Below are 26,807 nucleotides of genomic sequence, written 5' to 3'. Positions count from 1 at the left end.
CTGTCAGAGGGAACTGGGTTTTTTGCTGATGAGGCCTTAATCCCTTTAGGTCCCTGAGAAATAGGTTCAGGGTCAGCAACAGGGCTTTTGTACAGAAATTTGTGAGAGTCAGGGACTCTGTAATATCTATCAGGTTTAACTGGGGCTGGGGGTAAGGAGTCAGGGTTTAAACAGGATTCAGAGTACACATCATCCACAATATCTAAAACTGGCGGGATAGCAAGGAGTCTGTGTTGAGGCAATAAAAGGAAGTCTCTGAGCCTTCTTGGATTCTGAGTAATCCTGGCCTTCCCAATGGAAGTGTTCCCTCATGGTATGCAAGGTCTCCCCATATGAGTAATCCTCAGGCGGAGAGGCTGATGGAATTGATTCCTCAGCATCAGAATCCTTATAAGGGGGTAAAGAATATCCTAAGTCCGAGAAAGAGTCTGAGGAAATGGACACCTGATCGGAAGATTCAAAGTCTGCATCCTGTCTGGGCCTTTTATCAGGAGGGGGATGGGACCCCCTGATCAGTGAGATTAGGTCCTCGGCCATTTTTAGCATTTGTTTCTTAGGCATGGAAGCCTGTCCTGGAGAGAGTTGTGTCTGTTTCTTTGCTTTTAAGGGGGGCTTAGACTTAGCAGGGGGTTTAATGGTTAGCTGGGTAGGTCTGAAAACACCCTCTGTAGCTGTGGATTGCTCAGCTACTTCAGTTCCCTCTGTGGGGTTAGGATCGGAAAGCTGAAAACCTAGTGCATCCGTAGGCCCAGCCAGCTCCACGTGGGAGTCAGAGGTGGTCTGTGATTCTGTGGAAGCGGTCGTCAGGGGCTGCGCAGGCGCCTCGCTGAAAACCGGCGACCGGCCTAGAAGAGCCTCGTCGTCAGTTTTGGGCCTCGGATGCCTGTCCTTGTCCTTGCAGTTTTTATGCATTGCGGTCGTCGGAAGTTCCGACAGCATGGTGTAATTGAATTTTCTGCCAAAATAATGTCGGGCAAAATCAAACCAACGTTTAATAGTGCACTTGTTAAACCTAGCACAAAACCGACAACCAGTGATGTCGTGGTCAGGGCCTAGGCATGGAATACAATAGGAGTGGAAATCCTTATGAGGTGTTTGCTTTCCACAAGAAATACAGTTATTAACTTTTACTGATATCGGTCTGAGGCAAGAAAAATTTCCCCAACGGGGTACTTAGCTTTTTTAGAAGACTTCGGTTCTGGATTCAGAATGAAAATCTCAGGAGTCGGCCGACCGGCACTTGCGAACTGCTTCTGCTTCGGGCACCGCACGGCAAGAAAGACTGAAGACAATGGTGTCGGCTGCATCTTATATACCCCTGTCGCACTGACGTCAGGGAGGAGGTGACAGCAACCGACGCTGGACCAAGACTTTGGAACTCAGGCCGACTGGGGAACTGCCTGATGGCAGGATAACCCAAGTGTAATGACTGCAGCAGTGTAACACGATGAACATCTATATAATATATTTTATATGCGGTCCCAAGACAATTTCTGTTCACTCTATGTGTCCCTGGCAAGCCAAAAGGTTGGACACCCCTGCTCTACACCAACTACTCGACTGCTAAATTAATTGTGAGTTTCAAGGGAAGTGAAGTTTTACTGTTGCTCACTCTTAATTCTATTTTCAATGTGCAACTGTTTTGTTTAGCAAATGGCAGTCAGTGTTTGGGCTATAAAATCTGAAAGCAGTGTTAGTAGCACAACAGATTGCATACTTCCCTTTGGAGCAGAAGACTATGGGTTCTACTCCTGCACCATTTAAATGTTGTTGTCGTGTCTTTCGGCTTTTCCCAGTTAGGGGTCGCCACAGCGGAACTCCGGTCCGCTAATGGATTGCAGATACTATGGTGCACTTTAAGGGGGTGGGGGTAATGCACTCCTGAGTGTCTCCCCATTTGGCTGAGATGCCTAGTAACTATGAACTTGTTGGTTTACCATCAATTCCCTACTGTAATATTACCAGCTTACCATTTTTTTATGTAAACATAGGCAATTAATTCATCGAGGGCAGCAGGCACTGAATTTGCAGATGAAACACTGAAATGTAAAGTTGTTTGCCACGTAGCAACCACTTCAAACCACTTCAATAGTTACAATCTCTTTAATGAGGAATTATTCAGATGACAGACTTCTGCAGACATTGTACATATTGACTGATATTAGTGGATTGTAATGACAAAAGATTTATCGTTTTTATAAGCCATTTATGGTTGAAATGTTTGGAAATGGGTAGTTTGTCATTATTGGTTCATACATTTTGTTTCATTGCTTACTGGAAAATGTTCAAAACTGCAAATTTAAAACACATTCTAACAAGTGGTGCTGTATTATACAAGGAATATAATTAATTTCCTCACAAGCTTTCTAAATATATATATACTTTTTATCAGGCATGGGATAGAAAGCTTGTGAGGAAATTATTACTCTGTTTTTGTTTTACTTGGATCGCTTGTCTGTATACTTAATAAAGGATTTTTGACTGGAAACTGCCTGCCTCACTTGGATTACTTTTGAATACTTAGTAATGCTATAGAATTATATATTTTCTATTATTTCTTTTATTACGTTTTGACTTGATGAGTTTCTGTTCGCTACTTCTACTACTATTGTCTGATCTGATTAATATACAGTGATTAACTAGAAATATATGGACTGAAAATCTTCCACACAGAGAAGTTTCTTACACTGTTTTGTTTTTAGACCCACTACACTTTAGTGGGTTGTTTTGAGACTTCGGGGATACCACGGAGATTACTTGAATATAATTAATTTAATACAATCAGGAAGGTGAACCAAAGAACACATGAATCTATGCATGGTCCTAAAAATGTGTGCAAGGAGCCTATGGTTTGTAAACAGCAGAAAGGCAAACAATCGGCCATTGGCCATATGCATTTTCTTTTAATGCAGGTTTCAGTACCATTTCAATGAAAGTGAGTTTCAAGGGCAGAGAAGTTTACTTTTCATGCAAGTCTGTTGTCATTGTAAGACTGTACAGGGTGTTTAGCAAATGGCTATCCATTGTAGAAGTAAAGAATACAATAATATGTGCACTGAAAGGTTTGAACAGGGTTTATGGTAACTGGGGAGAAATAGCTAAGTAATGGGACAATGAAATGGCTGGGGGCTGTTGGGGGGTGGCATGATCCATTACCCTGCCTACAGCCCCATTTGACCATGACCTCGCTCTGCTACAAACCATTCTAGGTTAAAAGTTTGCCAATCATACCTTTTTCTAGAATACACATAGCTCACATACCCTCCTCACATAGCTGTAAACAACTACTTCTGCACGTTTTCCTATTGTACATACACTAACATGCCCTACCTTCTAGAACTGAACAAGGCACCATTCTCTGCATTTTGCTGTCATGGCCATACACAAAATACTTCCAGCTTATTCTGAATATGGGCAGGATCATATCTGCTTTGATTTGCTGTTATGGACATTCACAAACCCTATCCAGCTTACTGGAAACTGTAGCAGCACATTTGATTTTATTGGCATTACGATATCTCACAGTCACTGGATCTGTAACTGCCAATGACATTTTGCTAATATTTTGTGTTACAAACATCTGGATATAATGTATGCACAATAGTGAACATTCTATGCTAGCATCAAGTTATATCTCAGGCATGCAAATTGTACAAGTTATATTTGTCACTAGGCCAGGGCTGATAAAGATCTCAAGGCCAGTTCACGTACACAGTTAGCAATTAACAAATAAAATAAAATCTTTCACAACATATCAAACATTACATTTTATTGAAGGTTCTTTACCTGATGACTTTTAGATTCTTTCCTCCTTTCTGCATCTTCACCCTTAAATTCATTTGTGTCCATATTTGTACCAGGCCGCAAGCTTCGAGTGACAGGTCTACGGCTTCTAAGTTTTACAGTGTACTTCTCTGGTCCTTTCTTTTTTATGACAACTGTTTTTTTCTGTAAGAAAGCTGCACTTCCCTTAACTCGAAGACGTGTCCTCTGAGAAATTTTACTCAAGTCTTGAGAAGGCTCGCTTTTGCTTTCTATTCTAATTTTTTTCCCTTCCGGCAGTGTAATTTTAGGTATTCTTGTGGGACTTAAGTGCTTTACTGTAGAAGGGGAAGCAACTGGCTTCTTGGATTTAACCTGAGGTAAAGGTTTAAATTTCTGATGGGATTTCTGGAAAAAAGTTGCCAGTTGTGCTTTTGCAGATCCTGAGTTTCGTGCCCGTGTCTTTCCTAAATGACTTGGTGCACCCTGTAGTTTTATTTCTGCATCTGCTGTTTTTCTGCGTTGAATACTGCTCTTGTCACTACTTGGAGAAGATGAGGAGCTCACATTTTTCTTTACTAGCTGAGGGGAGTGCTTTCTGGGAGGAGAAGGTGGCTTTTTTGGACAGCTGTAAGATGCATGTTTGTTCAAACTTCGTACGTATGTAAACTTGCGATTACAATAAGGGCAGATATGCCCATCTGAATCAGATGGCTTGCTTTTTAGATCTGCTTTCTGTTTTAATGCAGTCTTGTTTTTTTGTGAAATGGCTTTCTGCACCAGCTGAATTTTCTTTTTAAACACAGTGAATTTCATCTTGTTTACAGATATTCTGGTGACTTCCTTAGCAGGGTTAAGTTGCTTTGGTTGAATCATTCGTCTTACAACATTCGGCTCAGGGCTGTCTAGAACAACTACTCCATTTTTGGGCAGCACAACCTGCTTTAATGGCACTGGACTCTTCTTAGGAGTGTATCTCTTTTTGTCACTAGCAGAAGCACATACCAGTATGTGCTTATGTAAATCAGGCATGTTGTCAAAGCTCTTCCCACACTTTGTACAACGAATGGCTGTGCTAAATGTCTGAGGAATATTATTAGTAGTAAAATTTGTAGCAGTAATGCCAATACCCAAGGGATTGCGGTTATGATACTGAAAAGGAGGAGGTTTAAAACTGGGATAATGTTGATAAATCCCCAGACGGACATCAGGTTCTTTTGTCTTTGCCCCAGAAGCTATTATTTTTATGGTAGTGTAGAGCTCTTCAGACGAGTCTGTGAAATCCTCATCATCTTCCTGAGGAGGAGTTGCTGATCCATCTGGAAGACTATTAGCAGAACCAATCTTACCAGCATCTGTGTAGTTTTGAGGCCTTAATGTCCCATTATCAAGTTCATAATGGGTGCAGTCATGGTCTGGGTGCAGGTCTCGCTGATGTTGCTGAAGATTACAGAAGAAAGCAAATTCTTTTTTACACAGTGAACATACAAAAATCTTTCCAACTCCATGCAGTGATGAGCGATGATCTGCCAATCCTACAACATCTTTAAAAAGCTGAACACAAAACTCGCACTTAAAAGGCCATTCTTCTGAATGAACTAATGAATGCATAACAAGATCCTTAACAGAGTGAAACTCATCATCACAGACATTACATGTGAAGGTTTTATTAAATTTGTCTTGTATGGAAGGCTTCTCTTCTATATCTTGAAATTTTTCATTGCATTTTATCTGTTGTTTCATCTCTTCCTCCTCCTCTTCCTCCTTTTTTAAAGTTGCATGCTCTGGCAGACTTTCTGAAGTAACAGGTGGTGGAGAAGAGGATGAGGAGGAGGAGCCAGACCTTACCTCAGACAGTGGTGACTGTGAAGATGAAAGCACTGGGGGATCAGGAGAGGGACAAGAGCCATGTGGAGAATCAGGCAATGATGGAGAACGAGATACTGTTGGTGACAAAACTGGAAGGGAGGACTGTGTAACTTCATTAGAGCCTGGTGAAGGTGATGAGGATGTAGAAGCAGAAGAAGTGGAAGTGATGCTAGCAGACGATACTGGTGTTGATGGGGCACTAGATAAAAGAGGAGGGGTTGTACTGATGGCTAGAAAAGGCAGACATGTGGGAGGCAAATTAAGTGCTGCTGGTGTAAGAACTGGGGGTGGCTGAGCCAAGGAAAATGTATGGTCTTGCAGCACCGCAGATGTCCAGTAACAAAGAGAAGATGAGTCAACATCAGAGACAGAGACAGAGGAAGGAGACAGAAGCTCAGCTGAAGTAGGCACGCAAGAAGCAGATGACATGGGATCAGGTGTAGACTGTTCCACAGCAGGTAAATGTAAAATTGGTGCAGCATGGGCAGGGGTACTTGCATAAGAAACAGAAGTAGGCAGGATTGCAACACTCAAACAAGAAACATCTCCAGGATCATCTAGGTCATTTACACAGGCAGTAGACACAGTCTGGACAGATGCATTTACACAGGCAACAGGGAGGGTTCGGATAGCAGCAGATTCACATGTGTCAGGAATCACAGATTCATATGATGCTGGTGTAGCCTGCAAATGAACAGGTACTGAAGAATCAAGTGACGGCTGCACAACAGATGGTGCAGACTGTGAAGAAGCAACTTTACCACATTCAGGAGTAGGTGTGCAGGAAATAGGTAGTAAGCAGACAGGAGAAGGCACAGGCAGTGCCTCAGCAGGTGTAAGTAGGGTAGTTTCAGAGGGTACAGGAGAAGACCGTGCCTGTTCTGGATAAGACATGCTAGTATCAGTTAACTGTTGAGAAGAAATAACTGGACAAGAAATTGGTAAGGTCTGCATAGCAGTAGGTGCAATATAAGCAGCTGAAGTTTCTACAGTGATAGGGGATGACTGTATAGAGGAAGATTTGCAAGAATCAGGTAGGGACTGGACAGAAGCAGGTGCAGAACCAATAGTTGTAGGAGGAGAAAGAGGTGCACAGGTTAAAGCAAGTGGCTGCAGTGAGGAAGGTGCAGAAGAAGTAGGTTGGTACTGTTCTGTTAAAGGTACATAAGAAATTGCTATAGGTTGCACAGAACCAGCTACTGTGGCAGGTGTTGGGTGTTCTGCTCCAGGTATGCTAGAAACAGTTGTTGGCTGTGAGGGAACTGGATCACATGCTGTATCTGTCAAATGTGTAGATGATGATGTTTGTACAACAGTAGGTACAGAAGGAACAGTTGCAGGCTGCACAGAAGCAGGAACAAAAGGAACAGGAAAGGTCTGTAGAGCTGCAGGTGAACAAGTAACTGATGCAGGCTGAATAACAGGCACACAGGCAAGAGGCTGTACAAAAGAAACAGCAGTCTGTCTAAGAGCAGACATAGAAGAAACAGGTGCATCGTATTCAGAATCTGACTCGCATGTGACAGATGAAGCCAATATAGACTCAGAAGCACAGGGAACAGGTTCTGGTTGTGCAACAGGGATACATGACACAGTAGTAGGTTGTAAGTCAGATTTGGAAGTAGGGGTGGATGCAAGATGTGCTGTCTGCATAAATGCAGAAAAATATGGAACATGTACAGACTGTGCAGATGCAGTGGTACATGTAACAGATATAGGCTGCAGGAGGGCAGGTACACAATCCAGAGGTACTCCATGTACAGGAGAGGGAAGACGTATAGCAGAAACAGGTGAAGAAACAGCTACAGTATGCAGGGAGGCAGGCCTAGTCTCTGTAAGAGGAGATATCAAAGTAACTGGCATGGGCTGTACTGTGACAGGTGCACAAGACATAGATGAGGGTTGTACAGGTGCTGGATCACAGGAGTCAGCGGGGGAATTTACTGACGAAGGCAGAGAAGAAGCAGAGGTAGGCTGTGTAGAGTCAGTTGTGGAAGAAATTGTTACAGGTTCAACAGGATTTTGCAAAGAAATAACAGGTACAGACTGTGTAGAAGAAGCAAATGCAGGCTGTACAGACTGCGTAGAAACAGTCACTGAAAATACTGGTACAGATTGCAAAGACTGTGTAGAGACAGATGCTGACGAAAGTGGTACAGACTGTAAAGACTCTGTAGAGACAGTTGCAGAAGAAACTGGAACGGATTCCAAAGACTCTGTAGAGACAGTTGCTGAAGAAACTGGAACAGACTGCAAAGACTGTGTAGAGACAGTCACTGAAGAAACTGGTACAGACTGCATATACTGTGAACACAGAGGTGCTGAGGAAATTAGTTCAGACTGGAGAGACTGTGTAGAAAGAGCTGAAGAAGAAGCTGGTGTAGGCTGCACAGAAGTGTGCTCACAAAACACAGTTAAAGGAGACATATGATACTCAGTAACATCAGATGAGCCTGGACTATCTGCCAGAGATACAGCCATCCCATTATATTCGTTCAGAAGTACTTTCTGTAGCATGCATGTAGTTGGCTTTCTTTTTCTAATACCACTACAAGAAGGCTGAACAGTACAACTCCCCTTGTTCTCTTTAACATCCAGTTCACTGAATGTTTTTTTATGAACACTTAGATCTAACACAACCTCCCAATCCTGGGACTTGTTATATCCATCTGCCCCTTGCTTGGGCCCATTAGACAGGTCAAGGGGTTGTTGGTTACAAACAATGTTTAAAGACTGATTTGATGTCCATTCTTTGGAAGTAATTTTATAATCTTCAGGACCCAAAGGACTTGAGGATTCATGTTCTTCCTTGCAAGGAAAAGTCCAGGGAGGTGAACTACAAATGCCTTCAGCTTTTTGCATACTGATACTAAGTAGGCCTTCATTCCATACTGGTTTTGTGTCATGTTGCCTACTAAAATCTTTAAGTGCAGGACTGTGCTGAGGAGAAGTGGGAGGTGAACTAGTTCTCCTTTTAAATCTTCCACATGTAGTTGATAAACCTGATGGGGTTACAGAAGGTCCCAATTTTGGAACTTCACTGAATACCGCTGGAATTGCTCGTTTACTCTCTTGAGCCTGAAGAAGTTGTTTAAGTTTTGAAGAAGAGTAAACTACCTTTTCTTTGTGAAAGGACAAATTTTCACTTGCTGGAGAATGAAGGGAAGGGCTGCTTAAAGAAGACAATGGTGTTATAGGTTCAGCATCTACTTCTGTCTTTATCTTGGCCACAAGTAGTGGGCTGGTAGTCCTCCTCTTCTTGGGTTCCACATGTCCAGAATCAGAAGTCTCCTTGAGAAGACTGTCAGTGTTACATGACAGTACAGTTACTGGATTCTGAGAAGGCTCATGTGTTACGCAGCTGATCATGGAATTTAGGCCATACAGTTCTGCTGTGTTAGCATCTAACTCTATTACATCACAGTTACTAGTGTTACTGTTTGACTGAATTCTACCGTCAATATAGTAGTTCAGATTTTCAGAAATATTGCTTGAAATACCCATAATATACACATCATCTGTATCACCCTCTTCGGACTCGGTTACATACACAGGTTGTGCTTGAGCAGTTTGCTCTGTTTTTACATGTGACTCATCAAGAAGGTAACTATTCTGCCTCATAACTTTTGAAAGTAAGTGCCGCTCATGGACTCTGCGCTGATGCCTACGCATATTAGTGTGAGTACCAAAAACTTTCCTGCAATACTTGCAAGAATGCTGCTCTCTTGGTTCCTCACCATCATCCATGTAATCTTGAACCTCTTGCTCTGAATCCACCATCTTGCAGTCTTGTAAATCAACAGAATGAAAACCATCTGGCACTGCAGTTCTAACCTCATCACCGGTTATTGTGTCAACACCGCTGTCTTCTAGCTGTGGTGAAACTGAAGCAGAGGCTACAGATGGCTTTTTTTTTGGCCCGGCTTCATGACGCTCATGCCTTCTCCGGTTAATCTGTGTACCAAAGGCTTTGCCGCAGTACCTGCACTTAAATGTATGGGTAGTACTGGACACATGAATATGCAAATGACGTTCAAGGCCTTGTTTTGTTGTAAACCTCCTCTCACAATGTTGACAAGGATACATGAAGTATGCTGGTATGTCACCGCTCATCTCCCCTTTTACTTTAGGGAGTTTTGTAACCAGTTTCTTCTTTGGTGAGCATTCAGAAACAGGACTCTCTTCAGAAGTTGACGTTGCAACCTCTTCACTATTTGAAGCCAGGGGGCTTTCTTCATATCTTGTTGATGGACTCCTTTCAAGACATTTTTCTGGATGGAACACAGGGACTGAATTAACATTTTCTGCTTCATCAATCTTCTTTTCTGCCATCTCAGACTTCTCATTATTTGCCATCTGTAAAGTGCAGATTGAGGTGGGACTTATGTTAGTAAGCACATCTTGGTTTAGCATATCTTGAACAGCAGTTGCATCCTCCGCTGAAAGGACTGAAGAAACGGAGCATTTATCATCTTGTTCAGTCAGACCTGTAACATAATACCAAACAGAATTGGATAGCATTACAATCCTCATTATGTAGCCAACAATAAAAAACAACTTACTTACTTTTCTTGCTAGGCATAAAGCCAGAGTAAATAAAGGTCAAGAACCTTCAGTTTCCAACTTCTAAATATTATACCTGGACAAAAACTAGCCTTACAGCAGGCCATGGTATTAAACATACACTCAAGCCCTTCGCCTTATAAGAATAAGACACTATAAAAGAGATGCTGCAGAACACATGCACACGTGCATAGACACACACACACACACACACACACACACACACACACACACACACACACACACACACACAGGGAGACAGGTCATCATGTACTTCATAAGTAAAAGCAGTGCAAGCGAAAGCACATACAGTACTTTGAATGTGCAAGTTGCGCAGTCAGTAATTTAGTCTTTACCTTCCTTACCCTACTGTTCTGGTCTACTACGATTCACTTTTTCATCTATAATCTGTATAACAGTTCAGCTACTTCTGAGAACCATGATGACTTCATTATGTGCAAAAATATATACACAACTGTTTACAGCAGACATGGATCACTTACACCTGCCTAATCAGTTCTTTAACGAAGTATGTTAACATGTACCACCATAACATACATTGCACTTTATTCTTCTGACAGCCAGGCACATCAATTGGTTCAAGGAAACTTCCTTAACTATTACCTAAGTCAAAGGAAAGTGAAGCACTTGTGTATCAAGTTATAATCGCCTTTATAAGCAGTTCATAAATGAGACCAACCTCCCTAAGGAGGTCCAAGCAAGTATGAAAATGTTGCATACTTACATTACTCTGTATTAATTTTGTGTAGGACAACCCAGTGAATAAGTGTACGTGATGAAAATCAATAATAAAAAGTAATGTACTAAGCCAAACCTTGGCTAATTCAAGTGAGTGCATTTGCACACTTTGTGCTTGGGAGGTGGGGGTTGTTTCCTGCTTCTGTACCACAAACTTTTTGGAGAAAGAGGCCTAAACTAATTATTATCTAAAGAGGGTTCACAGGACCCTTCTGGAGTTTGAAGGAGGTTCCATGTGACAATCCAATGATCTATGACCTATATATCCAATAAATATGAATTACCAATTGAATAACTAAGTAAAAAAAATCATCCAGATTTTAGGTTAATGATCCCCTGACAGCACAGAAAATTAAGGCTCTGAATTGTTTATGATGTCCTTCCTGTACCTAAGGTACAAGGGTTGATTCCTTCCTTCTCAGTTTGCCTGCTGCGCAACTCTGAGCAAGACACTCAAGACAATATTCTCAGATCGCCTATAAAAAGAGATGTCCACTGGGCTTACCTGGTTGACAAATGTTGGTCTTCTTTCTGCTTTTCTCGGTTAGGGGTCGCCACAGTGGAACTCCGGTCCACTAATGATTGGCAGTAGATTTTTATGGTGCTAAGGTGCCAGCCCAATGCCCAACCTTCAACGAAGGCACGCCCATTCATCTTTCGAATGCCACTCGAACGTGGGGAGGACATGCAAACTCCACGAAGAATGCGCTCCAGCCGAGAATCGAATGGGAGAACCTCTTGCTGAGAGGTGGCAATGCTACCACTGCACCACCGCGGCTTATACCTGATTAACAAATGTACAACTACAAATACACAATACAAACTGGTACAGGACTATAATACTCATTACTAATTAACATGCTACTGTGTGATTTCACACCAGCATTTAATCCATCAAGAATACACTGTCTTAATCCTGAACTCAGGTCCCCAGATATGCTTTATCTGAAAGAGAGAGCATTCCATAGGGCAGATGGAGTCCTGTCAATTAGGGCAACAGCTGAAATGCTAACTAGTACGGAATCAGCTAGAATGCCATATTAGTAATTCCTTCTGAGTAGCCAGTTTACTTTGTATAATCACCTATACTTTTGTCTGGTAGAATGGATAACAAATCCACATATTTCGCTCTACAGGATCTGTAAAGCTATGGAACTGGAGAAGGCAGCAGGATGATTACATTTCATCTGTACCACAAATGTATCACTATATAATATTCTAGTGCTTTCTCAACCTAGGAGCCCAGTAATATTTTGTCTAAATCCTTTAGTGAGTTTTGAAACACAAAAGATACTTTACTAAAAGGATACAATGCCTAAACATGTCCTACACGGACTGACTCAAAGCCCTGTCACTATACAAGGTATCCTACAGATTGCTAAGAGGTGACCTTAATCTGGCATACAAGGCATCCTCCAACTCATTACTGATGGATTTACTGCATATCTGCAAGTCAAATTGATCAGAAATATAAACCTCTTCTCAACAACAGAATAGTTTGGAGGGATGGGTCCCAAAGCTCACCCTACGGGGAAGGTGGAAGGATAAGGGATCCAGGATCCTCTAAAGAACTGTCCTTAGAAAGGCTACCTTGGACCTTGAAAAAGAATCCAGATTGTAGTGTGTTGTGATGGTATGAAGAGAGGATCTGGTTGTTGTTTCTAGAGTCACCCCCCTTCCAATATGCCATTGAAAAGGATAAGGCCCTTTTCAAGTGAGGCTTAGCTTTGTCTGGAAGAGATCTACCATGGTAGGAATAACAAAAAGCAATAGCAGAGTACAACCATCATGCAATAGTTTACTTAGAAACTGGTTGACCTTTCTTAGCCCCTGTATAGGAGGCAAACAGCTGTCCAGCATTCCTAATGGGCTTTGTTCTGGTCAAGGACATACCTGAACTGCCTCTGCACATCCAAGGTATGTAGAATCTTTTCTCCCTTGTTTTTTGGATCAGGACCACTGGGAGACTTATGGCTTAATTAAAGGTAAATTCAGAAACAACTTTAGGTAAGAATGATGGATTGGTACATAGTACAACCCTGCCCTTGTGAAAAATCAGAGAGGGTTGGCTCACCGTGAGAGCTTGCAGATCAAAACACTTGCCTTGCAGATGTCAGAGCAACAACTAGAAGTATCTTCCAAGTAAAGAACCATAAATCACAGCCTGAGAGGCAGGTTCAAAAATAGGCAAGGCCAATTTTTCAAGAACAAAGTTAATATCCCAGGGAGGAGGAGGAATTTGCTTTTGAGGGGGTCTTGAATGCAACACTCCCTTCATAAATTGTTTGACCACAAAAAGAAACGAAAGAAGGGGATCCATACACAAGCTGAGATGGCAGCAAGATGCACTTTAATAGAAGCATATGACACACCATCTCTAAGTAGCTCACACAAATATTTCAAAACCATAGGGGCTGAAATACTTTTGGGACCTCTTACTGGCTACGCATCATCTAGAAAACCTCTTCCACTTGTAAATGTAAGATTTTCTAGTTGCAGTTTTCTTGCCTCCTTAAATACTTGTTGCACATCATCATGGAACAAGTGCCTAATACGTATTAGGAACAGAATTATCCAGGTGGTCAGTTGAAATTGCTCTAAGTTGGGGTATACAATTCTCCCCTAATGCTGTGTGAACAGATCCAGTCTGTGAGGAAATCTGTAGTAATTGCCCTCGGCCAATTTCATTAAAAGGGAGAACCAACTTTGCCTGGACCAAAAGGGGGTTACCACACTGATCTTTGGTAATTATTTCTGAATCTTTAGAAGTACCTTGGAAATCACTGGAAAGAGTGGCACTGGATACAGGAACAATCCCAACTATGGAAATGATGCAGCTTCTGTCTTCCAAGCATGGCTGCAAGGATGTTTTGAAATTAAATGTTTAGTTGTTTGTTCTGAAAGGGAGGCAAACAGATCTATTCAAAGTGCTACCCACACCTGCAGAAGCCCTGGAATACCTCTACATGGAGCTTCCACTCTTGAGAGATAGTCCAGTATCCCAGTCTATCTGCTATTGTGTTTTCTCTGACAGAATGTACGAGGCCTGAAGAGTCAGTGAATGCTGTAGAGCCAGCTCCCAGGCAAACGCTGCCAACCAGCAAAGAAACTATGACCTTGTACCCCCTTCCTTGTTCAGATACCACATCATGGTAGTGCTGTTTCTGTCCACTAGAAGAGGACAAAGTGAAGAACTTTTAAGGCATGAATCACTGCCGTTACTCTCACATTTATGTGCTTTGGAGTGCCCTGAGGACACTACAAGCCTTGCACTTGAACTCTCATGGACATTGCTCCCCTATGCAACATCTCATTTGAACAGACTGGACTGGGGTCTGAAGAGAGAAAGAGTCCTGGATTCAGAGACAGTTGATCACTTCACCACTGCATTTCCTGTTTCTTTCACACATCCAAGTACCATACCTGGAAATCCAAGGGATGAAAGTGATAGGTCCAACAATTATCAAATACCACTAAATTCTTCTCATGTGTAGTCTGGCTAGTGATATCATTAGGGCCACTGATGCATTGAGGCCCAGAATTTTGAGGAACTCTCTTGCTGAGGCCACATCTAGAAGAGGGGAAATCCAAACAAATCCCCTGATAAAAGTTAGAAATTCATCCTTTTTACGGTCTCTAGCAAATATTCAAAAAAAATTATTTGCTGAGAGGAAGGACTTTTGAATGTTCTATTTGAAGCCCAGGTGGGAAAGGAGGGATGCAACATTGTCTAATGCCTAAGCAACATCAGGACACAGAATCTGCACAAATCAGCAAGTTGTCTAAGGAAAAATATGGATGCCTAGGGTTCTGCAATAGGTAAAACACTTGAGGTACAGTAGACAGCCTAAAGAGTAATGCAGAAAACTGATAATGTATGCCAGACACAGCAAATCTAAAAACATATCTTGAAATTGGAAGAAACAGGAATATGACAAGCACCATGAAATAGTGGTCTGGTAGCAATGGTATAACTAAGGTGAGCATTTTGAATTTTGGGACTTTTACAAACGTGTTTAGGAAGGACAAACGTAGAATGGGTCTCCAGAAGTGCTTCTATTCTTTGTTACCAAAAAGACTCTGAAGTAAAATCTTTTGCCTTTATGTATCCCAGACACTAATTCTATGACCTCTGCTTCTGCTATGTGATGGTGCACTGAAGGAGACAGCACCGTCTGATCATATGGGTGTGGGTGAATTCCCATGAAAGAGGAGGGATGTTCAATCCACTGCCAAGTGTATCCTCTTCAGTTATTCTCAGAAACCATTTGTCTGAGACTATTTGTGTCCAGGATGCAGGGTTGAGAGAGAGCATGGGGAAGGAGGAAGAGAAGGAAGGGCAGCAGGAGGGTGTAGGTGTGCTCTGTATAGTCCCTCCTTTGTAGGGGGGGGGGGGGTTTGATCCTTTTTTTTTAAAGAAAGGAACCCTTCCTGTTTGGTTTGAAGAATTATGATCCTGCCATTTTCATCTGGATCCTTGACATTTTATTTGCAGGGATTTTAGTTTGTTCTGCCCCTTGAAGGAAAATGCCTTCATTGGGGAGAACTTGGGTGCATGAAAATATCCTTGATACCCCATGTGTTAATTTGCCCCTATCACTCCACTGTTGGAGAGAGTGTGTTACAGAGGGCCCAAACCCCAATTCAGAATTTGAAGGTGCTTTCAAAATGTCAGCTTTTAAATCAGAGAAGTTCTGATTATGTAACCCAACATACAATCTTAATATAACAGAAGCAGCAGCATTTCTTGAGACTGTGTCTGTACATTCAAGCACACCTCTCAAAACATGTTTCAAAACTAGAGTTAAATTACAAACAATTTCATTCATACAAGACTTTTGCTCTGTAGGTAAGGTTACAGCAAAAGCATCCAAACTGTACACACACTAACTAAATTTCCACATATAGCCTTGATAAATTAACATTCTGAATGCTAGATTGCTAGAAAGAGACATCCTTTTGCTTTGAAGATCTAAACATTTTCCCTCTTTATCTGAGAATGCTAGATTACACGAAGCCAGTGACCTTTTATTTGACCAGGCAGCTGGGTCAACAATCAAATGAGAAGAATCACATCATATCAGAGGAGATCCTATATATTCGTTAAAGTTTTTTAGGGACTACTGGAATAGATACTGGTGTCCTACAGGCAATCTATAAACATCTTCCAAGGTCTGTAAGAGTGGGGATAGCCACAGAAATTATTACTTTGTCCTCTAAAAGGTCATATACCCTGAGGTAGTTCTCAACTAGTCCCAAACAAAAACATCACTTTTCCTGAGAAACAGCTAGATATAGTGAACACTTGTTTAGACAAACTCTGGCCATCTTTTGAAGAATCAGTGTGGCTGGACTCTGTCTCAACTAGGACATCACCATTGTCCTTATCAGATTCCTCATCATTCCCTGAAACAAAAAGGTCTCTAGCCAAAGTGGCACTACAGCCATGTATGGGAACACAACCACCAGAATTACTCTTATCCAGGGGAAACCACAACACTCAAACAGCTATAATCTGATTATCAGCTGTATGATAAAACTTCTGTTTCTTTTTCTTGTGAACTTCATTATTCTTTTTTGATGTGCAACTGGATTTCACTGGGGAAGGGGGATACCAAAGTAAGGACCATCAAGTCAGGGTAGAGAATACATGATAATAAACTGACCACACTGAATAAAGTACCACAATCAGCACTAAAAGTTTCTAGTGGTATGTATGTCTCCCTAGAACTAAACTCTGCTAAAATGTACTGCTGTCACAAAAAATAAGTTTGAAATGCATTCAGAATTCTTTTACAACTAACAAAAGTTAAAGAATTTCCACTATACAAAGTCCAAACACAAAAGCAACCAAAATGTACCAAGCCAGTGTTAAAATTACCTCCACAGACTTCAAATTGCTATTATACAATGCCTACCCTCAAAACGTGCACGCTGATTGGCCAGCCCAACGAAAAGGTCCGTCGCCCGACTTTTTAAAGAGTTTAACATACGGAGATCTGCTTTTTGTTAAACTCTTTAACATAGCGGAGATCATCTGCTTTTTTATGAGTTTAACATAAAATAAGCAACGGAGATCGTTAAACCCATTTAACATAATGCCATTATTTGACCAAACCACGCCAAGGTAAAGCATTACCCACACCCAGGCTATATATTAAACATTATTTATGGCAGCTTAATGCGGTTAAACTATATTTTGTTACCAGAGAGTGTAAAATCTCCACAGTACATTCTAACAACTTAATTCATGGTAAAAATCACGATCTGATGTCAAAAACACAGGGAAAAGTCATACATATAGTAAATTCATAAATGCTAAAATAATCCAAGTTCTGCAATATATTCCTGTCAAAAGATGAAAATAAAGCAGCGTAAAACAGTAAAGACAGGGTTCTAACCATACAAGAAAGCCCCTAGTACATAGCACAAACACTATGCACTAATGAATAGAATACTGAAAGTTTCCACATAAACAGTAACAGCAAGCATTTGTCAAAGACAGATGCCAAACAAACACTGCTACAAGGAGAAATTCAAACAGGAATTATTGTAAACATTGACAAAAATAAAATATTAAAATAAGTATTTTTAAATAAACAAAATAAATCCAATAAAATGAGAAGAAGGGGTCCCAAATGCTGCTTATCTGAGCAGTGAGCCAGAAAAATCAGCACCGGATCCTGTGAAGAGTCAGAGGACTCTTCTTTGGATGACAGAAAAACTGAAACTCCCTTCCTGTCACAGCTGAAGGCTTTCCTCTCAAGATATGCTTAGCCAATCAGCTGCTATAGGAACATGGGGGGGGGGGGGTCTGAGCTTCTGAAGGATGGCCAGTACTGGTTTACATTTGCAGATAACCCAAAATAACCCTGAGGCAGTGGGAATGATGCACACTGTACTCTATCACTCCCATACCATACAGCCATTAGTTATAAGAGGCAGAAAGAAACAAATAAAAAAAGATGACTGAGAGCAACAGAGAGAGAGACCATGAATAGGTGTCCTAGGTTCAACTAGCAAACCTTGCATTTAAGGAGCTGACTGGGGACATAGGAAAGGCAGGGGTATTTTAACATCTCACCTGTTCTGGGATGGAGGGGTCAAACAGGGGTAGTAACCCTTATAGTGATATTGTGGGTATACATCCCATGCTTACGAATATCATCAGGTGTGCAATGACAGACCTTCCTAGCTGTAATGGATTTACAACAATGCACATCAGGTTTGGTACAAAGAAACGGGTAGGGCATATAAATAAAAAAACTCCTGTGTCTGTGAGTATGACACTGCAGTGGGATGGAACAACCGTCTCTTAGGCAACAGGAGGATTTTGTTTTAGGGCAGGAGGTGGATCAGGAGTGGCTTCTAGTGTACAGCACTGTCAACAGGAACCGATGGCAGATGATGGTTGTTGCTCCAGAGGCCAAAAGAATAAAAAAAGACCAGTTACATGTGTGAAACAGCACTTCTGTACTGCTCATCTCTTCATTTAATCCACTTTTGAAACAAGTTTAGAGAATTAACAACATTTACCAATGAAGAGCTATCAATGCCTTGAGCTGGCGAACACATCCATATAGTCACATAAAGAGAGTTTAGAAAACAGAGCCACATGAAACGTTATCATTAAGACTTTCTATGAAGTAAAAATATTTCCTCTGCCAGTGCACACTATGTACACTTCGCCTCTCTCCAGATTCCTTTTGACTATTAACCCAGCTAATAATTTTCCTTGTTCTCATATTAACACAATGAAACAATTACCTTGTGTCCTTTCATCGGGCATATTTTCAAGGGACCATAAAATGGCAGTGACAAGCAAAGTGGATTTCTAATGAAACCTCTTTAAAATCAGTTATACACTTTGTTTTGCTACACATTATCTGAATGGAAGCAGGATGTTTGTGACAGCTGTAAAAGATGTCAGGAGGTTTCCAATGCTGTTCTGTCATAGCTATTATCTGAGTTAGCAATGTTTGGACATGTGATCCTTGTTACAACAAGCTTGTGATAGCTAACACAGGTTGTATATTAAACATAGCTATAACGAGGTTATTGTTTTCCTAGTTTCACCACAGTAAACAAAAATATCATGGTATTCTTGTATTATGCGAAAAGTATTCAAGTATATCTTGGCGGTGTTGTCCAGTACCCACTGGGTCAATATAAACATTATTGACCCCCTGACAAATCAGCTCATCCTCATCCTATAACCCCACCAAATTATCCTGATCTGGCACACCACACAACAGTTTTGTTGTTTACCTTATGCCTCTTCTGGAATACATCTCCTTTGGGCAGGCCTCCCAGGACCTAGCTGAATGAATACAGGTGAGCAACACGAGCACTATTCACTGTAAAGAAACTTTATGATGTCACCCTGGCCTGTTCTATTTTTTCAAGCCCAGGTTTCTTTTCTAGGAATAAATCTCTTTCACAGGATGAAGAGGGCATATAACGGTCAGGCAACCTTATGTCCTCTTACCCTGTTTAAGTTAATTTAGAGGACAGCACTGCTTGCCTAGTGGTCACAGTCCTGAATACATTCAAACACGGTCCATGGTAGGCAAGTGCCACTGTTTTGCCCCCAGCTTAGAGCCATCACTAGGGACTGGTAGCTTCTTGGACTTTGTTAATCAGGCCGACTGAGGGCAACCTGCAGCAGATTACCCCAAATATAATGACTGCAATAGTGAAACATGAAGAACATCTTCTTGGAATTGTTACAAAGAGCTGGGTCTTGTATCTATTAGGACCAACCATAGAAAGAGCTGTGTAGAGGGATCAAGCAACTTCCACAAAGCTCTTAGGACAAGCCTACATTGTACCTTTCAAACAGGCTGCAGTAATTGCCCTTTCATTGGAATGAGGCTAGGAGTTTTAATCATGTCTACTACTTCTGAAGGTGACAATTTACAGTATGGAATGAAGTCCACTAGCCACTTCACTAGGCACAACCGGTGTAACCATTTGAGTGTTGACTTTCCAGGAGGTCTTAAACCTTCTTCAACAAAGTATATGGACAGTGCTGATTAATGTGTTGGACATCATTTACCAGAATGTTGTCTGTGGTCCACACAGAAGGTTTATTCATTTTACCCTTGGTGGTTACCAGTTTCATTACAGTGTGTTTTTCTTTGTTTTTTTCCTTTGCATTAGAAATATTCACCAAGGTGCTAGCATTGGTGGTTGGGTCTGTTCAGGCAAAGACTGGCAAGTGCTCTCTTACATAAAGGGCTGGCTCCTTGAGGCCCTGTTGAAGAACTCTCTCTTCCTGTCTCTGAGTTTAGATGCTCCTGTATTTCAGTTAGATGTGGTATGTACTCTAACTGGGGAGGGGGGGTGGGGTGACTGTTCCTGTAAAACTGAACTTGTGAAGATATTAGAGGAAACTGCAAAACTGGATAAATTATGCTGTTTTATTTTTCAGACGTTCCTCTCACAGATGCATTTTAATTGTCAAATACTTGCTGTCTATGTCACTAGCACACAACGTATTGAAAAAAGTACAGTTTTGTACCTACCATAAATGTAGATGTTAGAGTGTATATACTGCTGCAGTCATCACACTTGGGTTATCCTGTCGTCAGGCGGTCCCGCAGTCGGCCGAATCGCAAAGCCTTGGTCCGGGGTCGGTTGTCGTCGCTTCTTCCCTGACGTCAGTGCGACAGGAGTATAAAAGAGGCAGCCGACGCCATTTTCTTCTGTTTTTCTTGCCCCAGATGTCAGGTGCCCCCAACTAGGAAGGCAGTACAAAAGCTATGCAAAAATACCTTAGTACATAACAATAGTACTAGCTGTTAGCAAATACACCATATAGACATGCATCCAATTGATTGATGAACATGGAGCTATAACTAACACCCTGGTATGTACAGGGGATGGTGGGAGGGTAACCTGGACTGCAGCAGTATATACACTCGAACATCTACATTTATGGTAGGTACAAAACTGTACTATGTTCATCGTGTTATACTGCTGCAGTCATCACACTTGGGTTGAATCCCAAAGCTATGGATGGGTGGCTGGTACTAAACTGGGTTAGGCGAAGCTAGGATGCCCTGCAGTACTGCAGTGGCAAAACCAGCTCTGGTTTTTGAGTATAAAGGAAGGTGGTAGTGCTTGGTAAAGGTGTGCACTGAACTCCAAGTAGCTGCCTCCAGAATGTCCTTGGTTGGGACCCCCCTGAGAAAGGCTGCTGAGGTTGCTGTAGCCCTGGTAGAATGGGACCTAATATTAACAGGCACTGCTTTCCCATGGTGCGAGTAGCAAAAGCGGATACAATGTGCTATCCATTTGGAGATGGTCTGTTTTGAAATAGCCTTTCCTTGTGAACCTGCAGCATAGGATACAAAGAGTTGGTCAGTTTTTCTGAAGGTCTTTGTCTTATCTAAATAGTAACGTAGCTGTCTGTGAATGTCCAAAGAGTGAAGGAGTTTCTCTCCTTTATTCTGGGGGTTTGGATAAAAGGTGGGTAAATGAATGGACTGATTCAAAGCCACACTGGATACTCCTTTTGGCATAAAGGTAGGGTTAGTTCGTAAAGAGACCCTGTCCTGATGGAAAATGATGAAAGGTTCCACTGCCATAAGTGCCTGTAGTTCTGAGACCCTGCATGCTGAGGTAATAGCCAGCAACAAAGCTGTTTTCCAAGACAAGTATTGTAGTTCTGCTGAGAATGCTGGTTCGAAAGGAGGCAGTGTTAATTTTTCTAAAACGAAGTTCAGGTCCCAAGCTGGCGTTGGGGGTTTTCTGGGGGGTCTTGTATTCTTAGCCCCTCTGAGAAAAGTGCAGTTTTGTACCTACCATAAATGTAGATGTTCGAGGGCTATTACAGCTGCAGTAATCACATATGGGTTTTCAGCCGTCAGGCGGTCCCTCGGTCGGCCGAATTCCAAAGTCTTGGTCCGGCGTCGGTTGTTGTCGCGTACTCTTCTGACGTCAGGAAGGCTAGAGTATATAAGACACAGCCGACGCCACCTTCTTCAGTCTTTCTTGCCCCAGATGTCAGGTGCCCCCAAAAGGAAGGCAATACATAAATAAATCTAATCCACAAAGTAAGCAAATAAAACATAGCAGGATAACCCAGTCAGCAGGTATGAAGAGGTATTCAGACCCCAAGGTCTTACCAAGTGGGGAAGGAGGGTGGAACCTGTACTGCAGCTGTAATAGCCCTCGAACATCTACATTTATGGTAGGTACAAAACTGTACTATGTTCATCGTGCATTACAGCTGCAGTAATCACATATGGGTAGAATCCCAAAGCTATGCATAGGGTGGTAGGTACTATACGGAACTGGGTTGAGCTAGAATGCCCTGCAAAACTGCAGTGGCAAAGCCTGCTCTTGTTCTGGAGTATAAAGGCAGATGGTAGTGTTTTGTGAAGGTATGTACAGAACTCCAAGTGGCTGCCTCCAAGATATCTTTAGTAGGCACTCCTCTGAGGAAGGCTGTAGAGGTGGCTGTGGCCCTGGTGGAGTGAGATCTGATACCAGTAGGGACAGGCTTTCCATGATAGGAATAACAAAAGCGTATGCAGTGACCAATCCACTTGGAAATGGTCTGTTTGGTAACAGGTTTCCCTTGACCCCCCACAGCATAGGACACAAGGAGTTGTTCTGATTTTCTGAAGGATTTGGTTCTGTCCAAGTAATAACGTAGCTGTCTGTGGATGTCTAAAGAGTGCAGCAGCCTTTCCCCTTTGTTTTGAGGGTTAGGGTAAAAGTAGGAAGGTGTATGGCCTGGTTTAAAGCAACCCTGGATACCACTTTAGGCATAAAGGAAGGGTTGGTACGGAGGGAAACCCTGTCCTGATGGAAGATGAGGAATGGCTGCACCGCCATGAGGGCCTGTAACTCAGAAACTCTACGAGCTGAAGTGATGGCCAGTAGAAAAGCTGTTTTCCAGGACAAATATTGTAATTCTGTTGAAGCAGCAGGTTCAAAGGGAGGTAATGTCAATTTTTCTAGTATGTAGTTAAGGTCCCAAGCTGGCACTGGCTGTTTCCTTGGAGGTCTTATGTTCTTAGCCCCTCTGAGGAACTGTCGAGGAGTGGGTGTGAGAATAAAGGAGGATCCATGTTGAATTCTGCAGAGATTGCTGAGGCATGTATTTTGATTGAGGAAAATGAAAGTCCATTGCTCAAAAGTTCAGCTAGGTACTGCAAAAATCTGAGGTAGGTTCAATTTTCTAGGTCCTGCCCTCGCTTTTCATTCCAACAGCAAAACCGCTTCCATTTTATGGAGTAAGCTTTTCTAGTAGATGGTCTTCTGGCCTCCAAAATGACATCCTGCACCTCTTTGGAGAGTAGAGTCTGATGTGATGTTAAGGAATTTTCCATGCAGCGAGACTGAGAGTTTTCAGCTGACTGTGAAGGGTTTTGAAATTGTTCTGCGTCAGCAGTAGAGGTGTTAGAGGCAGGGGCCATGGAGGAGTGTGTTAGGCTCCTCAGGAGTGGATACCAGTGTTGCCTCGGCCAGTCTGGAGCAATCAGTATCATCCTCGGCTTGTCTGTTCTTACTTTCAAAAGTACCTTGGGCAGAAGAGGTAGAGGTGGGAATGCATAAACTGACCAAGTTGTCCATCTGAAGGAAAGTGCGTCCACTTTCCAGGCCTTTGGGTGGAAGGTCCTTGAGCAAAACCTTTTTAATTGATGGTTTCTGTGGGAGGCAAAAAGATCTATATCTGGCCTCCCCCACGCTTGAACAATCTCTGTAAACACCTGTGGATGTAGCTTCCATTCGTGAGGATCTGTCATATTTCTGCTCAGAGTGTCTGCCAGTGTGTTTTCCATTCCTGGCAAGTACTGTGCTTGAAGTTCTATTTGTCTTTCCAGAGCCAGGTTCCAAAGAGTCATGGCTAGTCTGCACAAGGGGTATGAATGAGTTCCTCCTTGTTTGTTTATGTACCACATTACTGTGGTGTTGTCTGTTCTTATGAGCAGTTGTCCTGGATGCAGGAATTCTCTGAACGCTGAGATTGCATTTATTACTGCCAGCATTTCTTTTTGATTGATGTGAAGGTGCTTTTCTTTTGGGGCCATCTGCCCTGAATGCACCTGTCCTTCATGTGCGCTCCCAGGCGTAGTCTGAAGCGTCTGTGGTTATGACTTGTGTTGCTTGAGGCTTGCAGAATGGGAGGCCTGTGTTTACTTGGCATGCTTGGGCCCACCATATGAATTACTTTTGAAGACAGGGAATTATTGGAATAATCGCTTCCAAACTGTGACTGTGTTGAGACCATAGATTTTTAGGTACCATTGAAGTTTCCTCATGTGCAGCTTTAGCATGGGATTAGAAGAATGCAAGATGCCATGAATCCCAGAGCCTGCAGGATTTTCCTTGCAGTAAGCCTGGTACTTTTGCAAGTATTTTGAAGTACTGAGATAATTGCCCTTGTTTTTCTGGCGTAAGGTAAGCCATCTGGGTGTTTGTATCCAAGTTGGCACCCAGGAAGGTTATTATCTGAGAAGGTGTTAGCTTTGATTTCTCCTTGTTGATGGTGTATCCCAGAGAAAGCAGTAACCGTGTCACATATGCCAGGTGTTTCAGAAGTATGTGTTTGCTATCCGCTTGGATCAGGCAGTCGTCCAGATAAGGGTAAATTTGTATCCCTTGAAGTCTGCAGTATGCAATCACTGATGCCAGGCACTTGGTGAATACTCTGGGTGCAGTAGATAAGCCAAAGGGCAATGCAGAGCATTGATAGTGGTTTGAACCTGCAAGAAATCTGAGGTATCTTCTGCAACTTTGTCTGATTGGGACATGCAGGTATGCCTCCTTGAGGTCCAATGTTACCAGCCAAAACCCTTGCCCAGCATGGGAAGGAGTTGCTGTAATGTGAGCATCTTGAATTTTGTACGAAGAAATGTGTTTAGGATGGATAAGTCCAGAATGGGTCTCCAGTCGCTTCCTTTTCTTGGCACCAGGAAAAGCCTTGAATAAAAACCTTGTGCTTGTTGGTGCGTGGGTACCTTTGTATAGCCCTCATGTTTAGGAGCTTTGTAATTTGCAGTTGTGCCTCTACCCTTTGATTTTGTGGTAGATTTGGCATGCCTCTCATTTTGGGAGAGTGTGAAAATGGAATTTGTAGCCTCTGTTTATAATGTCCAGAATCCATTTGTCTGTTGTGACAATATGCCAATTGTTTGCAAATAGTGCCAGTTTCCCTCCCAAAGGTGCTGCCAGTTGAATTTTGCTTGGCATGGAAATGAGGGAGTCATTGAGTCTGCTTCCTGTACTGTTGTGCACTGTCGTCACCACCTCTTGGTGCCGGAGATTGCCATTGTCTGCCTCTATAGGACCCTTGGGCTTGTCCTCTGCCCCTTCCGCGTCTGTATCTGCCTCTTTGGGGCTTGTCAGTGGCTGGAAAGGACCAGTTTTTTGAGGGCCAATTCCTGCTAAACCGTGGTGGCTGGACCTGTAAGAAAGCTTTGACAGTTTGCATAGATTTTGCTTTTTCTTCCATTTTACGTAATATATCCTCAGCATTAGTACCAAAAAGAACATCCTTATGTAAAGGTGCATCCAGAATTTTTGCTTTCACATGGTCTGGCAGATTTTGTTCCCTAAGCCATGCAAGTCTGCGAATGACTGATCCGGTAGCGGCCGCTCTGCTGGAGGCCTCTAGGGCATCATATCCACATTGTAAAGTGTGCTTACCCACTTGCTCTGCACTATGCATCATATCCTGCAACTCTTTTGTATCTGGTTGTTCAGGTTGCGACATTTTGGTCTTTAATTGTGATAACAGGAATTGTTGATATTTAATCATATGAAACTGGCAGTTTAAGGCCCTCATGGCTAGGGTGGCCGAGGTATAAACCTTCTTACCCCACCTTTCTAGAGATCTAGATTCCCTTTCAGCAGGAAGTGGATTCTTGGCCGTGGAGGCCTTAATTCCTTTAGGGCCTTGAGAAATAGTTTCAGGGTCTGCATTATGGCCTTTGTAGAGGAACTGATGAGAATTAGGTACTCTGTAATACCTATCCGGCTTAACTGGTGCAGGAGGCAGAGAATCCGGATTAAGGCAAGCCTCCGAGTAAACATCATCCAATACCTCCAAAACAGGAGGAATAGCCAAAGGTCTGTGCTGAGGTAACCAGAGAAATTCCCTAAGCCTTTTCTTGGAGTCTGAAAAGTCTTGGCCTTCCCAGTGGAAGTGCTCCCTCAAGGAGTGCAAGGTTTCCCCAAAAGAAAAATCCTCAGGGGGGGATACAGAAGGAATAGACTGCTCTGCATCCGAATCCTCGAAAGGGGAATAAGAGTGTTCTTCAGCATCAGAATGTTCTGATAAAATGGATCCCTGGTCAGAAGAGGGAGAATCCTCCTCTACTCTGGGTCTCTTGTCCGGAGGGGCCTGGGAGCCTCTGATAAGAGTGATAAGATCCTCAGCCATTTTAAGCATGTGCTTCTTAGGCATGGGCCCAGGTGATGGGCCTTGTGTAGCCGGCCTAGTATGGTGCCTGGCTGTTTTGGATTTAGTGAAGGCCTTAATAGAGAAAGAGGATGAAGGCCTAAAAACACCATGGGTGGATGTAGATCTGTCCACATTGGTAGGCTCGACATATGCAGGGGCTTCGGTTGTAGTCTGGGAAAGGGCGAAGAACCAGCGGTCTCGGTACAGAAGACCCGCCGAGGAGTTTCACGGTAGTCAGGGACTGCAAAGTCTCGCTGAGAACCGGACCACGTGGAGCCTGCTTGGCGTGGTGTCGGTAGAGACCGCGGTCCTCGTCTGGCGGTCCTTTTCTTTGCGTTTTTTGGGCAAAGCGGTAGTCGGAGTATCCAACGACATTTTATAATTAAACGCTTTACCAAAAAAGCGTTGGGCGAACTCCGCCCGATGCTTGATA

The 26,807-nt window shown here is 42.6% G+C and overlaps 1 protein-coding gene across 1 annotated transcript in view; it reads right to left on the bottom strand.

The window, feature by feature from the left end:
* LOC122794162 (PR domain zinc finger protein 2-like) overlaps positions 1–26,807 on the bottom strand; it is a 472,904-nt gene that overhangs the window by 314,490 nt on the left and 131,607 nt on the right. Inside the window, exon 2 of the mRNA XM_044062361.1 lies at positions 3,787–10,118. Coding sequence (XP_043918296.1) covers positions 3,787–10,118 — 6,332 coding nt within the window. The remainder of the gene's footprint in view (positions 1–3,786; positions 10,119–26,807) is intronic.

Source organism: Protopterus annectens, chromosome 2.part1 (assembly GCF_019279795.1).
Source record: "Protopterus annectens isolate FY-2018-M chromosome 2.part1, PAN1.0, whole genome shotgun sequence".
NCBI classification, from domain to species: domain Eukaryota; kingdom Metazoa; phylum Chordata; order Ceratodontiformes; family Protopteridae; genus Protopterus; species Protopterus annectens.
This window is presented reverse-complemented; position numbering and strand designations above follow the sequence as displayed.